The sequence below is a fragment of the Corvus kubaryi genome, unplaced genomic scaffold (genome assembly GCF_017639235.1).
Source record: "Corvus kubaryi isolate FWS band 111438036 unplaced genomic scaffold, C.kubaryi_AGA036_p1.0 37308, whole genome shotgun sequence".
Classification (NCBI taxonomy): domain Eukaryota; kingdom Metazoa; phylum Chordata; class Aves; order Passeriformes; family Corvidae; genus Corvus; species Corvus kubaryi.
Window position 1 is genome coordinate 2,923,767 of NW_024581096.1, and position 7,413 is coordinate 2,931,179.

The window sequence follows — 7,413 nt, forward strand, 5'->3', positions numbered from 1 at the left end:
GTAGATTTGCCCAGAGTTTCTTCTGAAGTCAAATTCATGCTTAGCAGCTTTAGTATCAAGAATGTGCACAAATGGTTAAAAGACATTATCACAGCTCTTCCTTCATCACAGCTGCACTGTTATACAGAAGGGGCAGCATGGAAAATGAATCCTAAATTCCAGTTTTCATAGAATGTCAAAATTCCGAGAATTTTCTGCAAACTTATGAAAACTTATGTTCAAACAAACATGCTTGAAAGTCTCTTTACTTTACAGAGGGAGAATATGAAAGCAAACATTTTAAATTTGATCTTTATACTTCTAGACTTGCATAAAAGCTGCCCCATGATTTACTTAGCAGGCATCTCTAGTAACAGTTTCACTTCAGTGATATTGCTTGAATATACATAACACTTACTCATTTTAGATGAAATGTTTACCTACTCTTCTATTACTTCTAAGAGTGTGAGGTGAAATGGATTATCCCCTCTCGTGAGCCCTGCTGAGTTATGATGTAATTTTAGTTACTACTGTAAACTCTTGGCAGAGAAAGGCAAAAGTACCAAATAAATATGTGTGCATGTTATAAAGAATTAGTTTCTGTCTTTAATAAAAATGATGAGCATAAGAGTTGCAGTAAGGCAGATGAATGGAATGAGAATAGGACATGGGAACTTGTCATCAGCCCACTGTTTTCTATTATGACAATGTCAAGTGGGATATCTGAGGCGATGGAAAATATGGTCAATACTATGGAAAAAAAAATAGAGAGGCATTTCAGCATTCTGAGATGGTAGTTATTCCTGCTTCTTTCAGATTGTTCCTCTGGGTTGTCAGGCCCAGATTACTGATCTGGTTCTAAGTGTGCAATAAAGAGGGAATAGAAATGACTGGCTTTGGAGCTGTGCCACCAAAAGCTGAAATCACAGCATGTGAACTGTTGCAGTAATCCCTGCTGCAACAGTGAACCCAGCTGTACCATTCTCAAGGCATCTTAAAGCCATAAAGCAGCACTGCTACTTAGCATGTCCAGCATGGAGCTAACAGATCTTTCCAGGCCTGGCCTTGGGTGCCATTGTTTGGTACAGAACTGGGAATGGTAAGGAGCAGCTTGAGAGATATCTCAGTATTTTGCAGCACCTAACGGCGCTGAAGCTGAGTGATGTGCTTGTGTTCTACCCTCTGTTAGATCCCAGATGATCTTGCAGGACTAAAGGAATGTCTCAGTTCTGCACAGCTGCTAGTGGGCCACAGCTCACCAGCTTTTGGCTGGCTGGACAGGATGGCATGGAAAACTACACAGCCCACTTCCTTGCTCTAAAAGAGGAAAAAATACTAAAATGGCACAAAGGTGATTCAGAAGTTGAAAATTCATACTTCCTTGTTGTGTTGTTGTACCGGCTTTGTAGTGTATTTATTCTGATTAGACTAATTGTAGGATTAATTTATTTTTTTTCCCACTTCAGAAGTATGAGTTTGACTCATATCCAGAATTTCACAAACTGGCTATACCCAGAGATAGGACACAGGAAACAGTTCTGCTACTGGTACTGAAAGTCACTTACTGTCCCAGCTGATTCATCTTGTCCACAAAGTCAGGACTAAGCAGTTTACTAAACCTGGACTCATTTTGATCCAAAACAGTTTGGCTGAGAGCTATGCAGCTACAACACTAACTTTGGCCTTAAGATTTTTGGTCGCCTTCTGTTATCTTTCAGTGTTTTACAGGATAAAGCTTACATTTTTTAAAGTACTGTGAAATATTTTGTGCTTTATGAAAGATGGGAGCAGATATCCTGAAGTGGATCTTACATGTCCTTGTGTGAAGAGGATGTGTTTCAATGATACAGTCACTTCAGACACTAAGTTCTTGTTTGCTTCTCTGTATTTTAAAGTTACAGCTGTATCTCAGAAGGTTTTGAACTATGTAGTGATAATTCCTTTTGACTATACTTCCAAGATGCCTAAATAGAAAATTCAAGAAGGAACTATTTGGTAGGTTGCCTCCTGTCACGTGTTTCCTTCCACCTGTTTGGAACTTCTCTCACAGAAACCTGTACACACACTATCAGTTTCAGTGAACTGAAATAATTAATTTCCTTCACTCCCTAGTTCCTTAATCCTTTAATTCTGAAATCATTACTGGAATATAATTTCTTGAATACCACAAGTGCTGCATTTTATCATGGTGAAAAGTTTAAAAAAAGCCCAAGATTCAAATCCTTTTCAAACCAAAGTGCAATATGCAATTGCAGGAACAAAATGCTGCAATCAAATTATGGCATTTTAGTTTTACTTTGACAAATAGATAATACATTTATAATCTGAGAGCATCAAGAACATGTAGTCTCTCCTTTTCTATTTTTGAAAAGTAGAATGAAATTTTTCAGAAAATAATGTTCTGACACCATCGTTAATGCTTTTTCTTTTTGTACTTACAGAGGACCCCCTTGTTTGCTGCTGTATCTTAACTGAATAATATTAATGTTTTGCCTTTTTGTGTGTGTAAAGTTTTCATTTACTGTCAAGTCAGGTTGGATTGTATGACTATATGGTTTTCCAAGAATTTCCCTAGGTTCTTCACCTGGGTTATCTAAAGACATTAGGACATCATTTAGTTGCTTAAAAGTTTAAGTGGAATTTTGGTGTTTAAATGCTTAGTAGGATTAAAGACACTCTCACATCAAAAGGGTGAATTTTCCCTTCGTCTACATCTTCCACCTCCTACTCCCTCCCCTTCATCCACGGTTGCCTAAATTGCATCTCAATTTAATTCAGAGAGAGATGAATTTCGAACTCTGAAAAAAATTTAAAAATTAAAGCCGATTTAAAATATTTCAGTTGAAAAAGGACCCTGTCAATGTTTTCTCATTGGATTTCTTGCCAAAAAGTGTCTGGGATTAGCTTCACTTGGCCATGTCAGCACAAAACATCTCTGGAAACAGTTTCCCCAAAAGCTCGAATCCCCTGTGGCTTTGAAACGCTAATTTCAAGATAATCTAATTAGGCTAATGACTTGCCCACCACCATGCAAGAAAGCTGGGAGAATCTGCTCGAGATTTCCGTGCCTCCCAGACATGCTTTTTTTTTTCTTTTTTTTAAATTTTTATTTTTAAACTCAGGCTGGTGCTAAATAGCAAGAAGCACAAACTTTGATTTCACTGAAGGAGAACAGTCTTTAAAGAGGTAGTTGCTTAGAAGCCAACCGTGTCATGCATTTAAGGAGACATTAAAAAGAAAATTGGTGTTGACAGTGAAACCATAATGCATACTTAAATATCGATTACATTTCGTCTGTGTCTCAACAGCATTAAGTCTTCATTCAGTAGGACACAGATCTTGTAAATGTTAGTGTGAGCAGCTGGGACAACAGGCATGCAGGGGTGCAGCTCTGATCCAGCTAATCTCTAAGCCTTGATCATTTACAGAGGAGAACGCAAGCCTAGGGGCAGAGAGATGCTGTCTGGAACCCTCGTAAAAAGGTACTGGCTGGGATCTGTCCAAACGTTTTGAAGCTGTAAATTCAGCTTGAACTGTTGACTGACAGAAGATGAAGGAAACCTGAGGGTGTGCAAAGCAGACTCTGAACGTCATCTCAAGTTTGATTAAGTTAGAATCAGCAAATCTTCCTGTTAGGCAATTACTTATTTGGCTCTTTGCGCTTACTGAGCTTGCATGGCAGAATTACAGAACAGAATGAAAGATCTCAAGTTATTAAAAACAATGAGCTGCAAGATAGTAGGAAACCTGTTATAGAAGTTGTGTTGGAGAACTTTCGTTTGCCTTTCACAGACAGATAGAGTTAACCCTGTAAACAAAACCACTTTTTTGTTTGTTTGTTTGTGGTTGTTGGTTCTACTTACTGGATAATAACTGATTTGCTTATGATGTGCCAATCTGACACTTTTTTTATTTAAGATTGCTTTCAGTGATGTTTCTCATTTCACTTTCAGACACAGCCTTTTTCCTCTCCTATCGGATTGAACTACAACCTACAACATTTTATTGTTTTGGGATTTTTTCAGTCTTTTTTACCACTTATTTTTGTTGCTGTCGCGGTTGTTAATGTCGTGAGAGGACAGTCATTTCACTAGTGCGCTGTACCGTCATTCGCCTCTCGGGAGGGCCGAGGAGCAATATCGCCGTTCTACGGGGAACCGGGCGGGCGGGCAGCTGCGCACCGGCTCGTAGCCCTCGACGGCAGGGCGCTGGGCCGACGGCATGAATCATCCCAACAGGGCTTTCATCGCTACAGCACTCACCAGCGGCCGAGTGGGAGCCCTGTCGGGCTGTACAGGGGTCCCTCTCGAGACACACACGAGCGCTGCCGGCCGCGCTCCCGCTTCTCTGCCCCTGCATGGCTGGTGCCGCTCCCGGGCAGCCCCGGCAGCTCGCTGCGGCGGCCGGGCAGGCGAGTGCCGAGCCGCACGGCCAGGCCGGTCCCGCGCCGGCGGTGCCCGGCCGAGTCCCGCGGGCGCCGCGCCCTCGGGCGGCCACCGCCTGCCTGCAGGTGGCGATCGACACCTCCAGCGCCGCCCGCTCGGCACCCCAGCCCCAGGCAGCCCGGGTGTGCGCTGCCCTCGCGCCGCAGCCAGCAGTGCCCGCTCACAGAATTCCCTCTCCCCTTGTCTCCCCTCCGCCTCGGCGCTGGTCCTGCGGGATAGCCCAGAGCCACCACTGCCGGGCGCAGAGCTGCGGAACGATTTGTAAAGGGCGGGGGTAAGAGGGGGAGTCGTGGAGAGTTTCTCTGCGGTGTCCCTCCAAACAGGTGGGGACGAAGGGGAATGACATCCGCGCCCACCCGACGATGGCGACCCAGCGAGACCCCCGCGGAGGGGCGGAGGGTGGGGAGTGGACGGGGAGGGGGAGGGGCGAGGGTAAGGAGGCAAGGAGAGGAGGGAGAAAGGGGAGCGCGGAGAGGCAGAGCAGGGAGGAACGGCGCGGGAGAGCGGCAGAGCGAGGGGCAGCATCTCGGCAAGCGGCGGCAGGAGGGCCGCCCCCACCGCGCGGGGCTGCGCGCTGGGCAGAGGCGGCGGGGATGGGCGGGCGCGGGGCGGCTCCGCCAGCCGCCGTCCTCCGAGCTTCGGCCGCCTCCCGCCGCGCTATATAGGGGAGGGAGGGGTGGTGGAGCGGGGGGTGCCCGGCGTGGCCAAACCGCACGGGGCGCCGATGCCTCCTGCCAGGGGAGCGCACAAGTGACCGGCGCCTCTTCCCATGTCTATCTCCTGAAGCGACCCCCTCCCCCGCCCCCCCGCCCGGCATGGATGTGGCCAACAACACTACCTCCCCAGCGCGCTCCCCCGAGGAAACAAGCGGCCCCGGCCTCGCCGAGGTGACCCTGGGCTACCAGGTGCTCACCTCCCTGCTCCTGGGCACACTTATCCTGTGCGCCGTGAGTGGCAACGCCTGCGTGATCGCAGCTATCGCCCTGGAGCGCTCCCTGCAAACCGTGGCCAACTATTTGATCGGCTCGCTGGCCGTCACCGACCTCATGGTGTCCGTGCTGGTGCTGCCCATGGCGGCCCTCTACCAGGTGCTGAACAAGTGGACGCTGGGGCAGGTCACCTGCGACATCTTCATCTCGCTGGACGTGCTTTGCTGCACCTCTTCTATCCTGCACCTGTGCGCCATCGCCTTGGACAGGTACTGGGCCATCACGGACCCCATCGACTATGTTAACAAGCGAACTCCCCGGCGGGCGGCCGTGCTCATCAGCCTGACCTGGCTTATCGGCTTCTTGATATCCATCCCGCCCATGCTGGGCTGGAGGACGCCGGAGGACCGCTCGAACCCCGACGCCTGCACCATCAGCAAGGACCACGGGTACACCATCTACTCCACCTTCGGCGCCTTCTACATTCCGCTTCTTCTCATGCTGGTGCTCTACGGTCGCATCTTCAAGGCGGCACGCTTTAGGATCCGCAAGACAGTCAAGAAAGCAGAGAAGAAAAAAATCGCCGACACCTGCCTCACCCTCTCTCCGGCCACCGTGAAGAAAGGCAACGGGGAGCCCGGCAAGGGCTGGCGGCGGACTGTAGAGCCCAAACCCGGCGCTTGTGTCAACGGCGCGGTGCGGCAGGGCCAGGACGGGACCGCCCTGGAGATCATCGAGGTCCAGCACTGCAACAGTTCCTCCAAGACTCACTTGCCGCTACCCAGCGAGGCGTGCGGCTCCCCACCGCCGCCCTCCTTCGAGAGCCGCAACGAGAAGAACACGGAAGCTAAACGGAGAATGGCTCTGTCCCGGGAGAGGAAGACTGTCAAGACCCTGGGCATCATTATGGGCACCTTCATCCTCTGCTGGCTGCCGTTCTTCATCGTGGCCCTGGTCCTGCCCTTTTGTGACAGTAAGTGCTACATGCCCGAGTGGCTGGGGGCAGTCATCAACTGGCTGGGCTACTCCAACTCCCTTCTCAACCCCATTATCTATGCCTATTTCAACAAAGACTTCCAAAGTGCTTTTAAGAAAATTATCAAGTGCAAATTCTGCCGGCAGTGAAGCCCACCACTCCGGGACGGGGCAAGCGGGGTCCTGTTACTTCCTCCACCCGCCTGCCCCGAGCCGCAGTGTGCCCCCGCCCAGCCCCTGCGCAGCGCCGTCCGAAGGGCGGGGGACTCCGGCTTCCCCGCTCCGCGCAGCGCGCCCGAGTCACTCTCTCTACGCCCGCTGGACAAGCCCCCCGGATCAGGGCAGGGCTCCGCTGGGGACGCCCAGCCCGGCAGGGCTCCGTGGCCGCCCTCGTCTCTCCGGGCCTCCGTTGCCGGGTGCCGGCGCTCCCGCCTCCCTTCCACTCTCCATCATTCTGGGTAGACTTAGGGTTTGCAGGTCGTTGCTTGTGGTGGCTGTAAACCACAGCGTCTGCCCGAGTAGCATCGGTAAAACAAAACCACCCTATGCAGGAAACCGCCGTGTTGGGGATTATTCTTGGATTTACCAGGCGTCGGCGGTGGACTGAGTCCGACCTCGGTCTGGCAGTGTGAGTATGGAGGCTGAAGGCGACTCCTCGAGCGGAGGAAGGAGTTTGGGGCGCGTTGCTTCCCTGTTTGTGAAACCCTCAAGTGGATGTTCTTGGGGGAAAAGCACCCGTGTTTGGTAATCTTGCAAAGTTCTTAAAGCAATGTCCCCGTCTGCATTACGTGTGCCTGACAGCTCTCCTGGTATGCTAAGACCTTCCAGTTCACCGGGGTTCCCTTTGTCACAACAGAGGGAATTGATGGGACTTAAAACCCCAACCGCACGCCTCATTATACATGGAGATTTATGGGGATTATTTTTTTTAAATGCCTTTGACCGAGTGTTTCCCAGCAAGGAAAGGCTTGGCGCCGTGCGACTGTCCCTGAGTTCACCGCGCACACAACGGCACAGGGAGTTTAAGCAGCCTGCGAAGTAGCGTTTTCTTTCTTTCTTTTTTTTTTTTTTTTTTTTTTTTTTTT

General features: G+C 49.8%; 1 protein-coding gene across 1 annotated transcript; it reads left to right on the top strand.

Moving 5' to 3' along the window:
* The first annotated feature begins 5,088 nt into the window (after nt 1-5,088).
* On the top strand, nt 5,089-7,407 carry HTR1A (5-hydroxytryptamine receptor 1A). The gene has a single exon (XM_042028267.1). The coding sequence runs from the start codon at nt 5,240-5,242 to the stop codon at nt 6,476-6,478; it is 1,239 nt and encodes a 412-aa protein (XP_041884201.1). The 5' UTR covers nt 5,089-5,239; the 3' UTR covers nt 6,479-7,407.
* Nucleotides 7,408-7,413: the final 6 nt, after the last annotated feature.

Coding starts and splice junctions, on each gene's coding strand:
- HTR1A (XM_042028267.1), top strand. CDS start 5,240: ATGGATGTGGCCAACAACACTACCTCCCCAGCGCGCTCCCCCGAGGAA.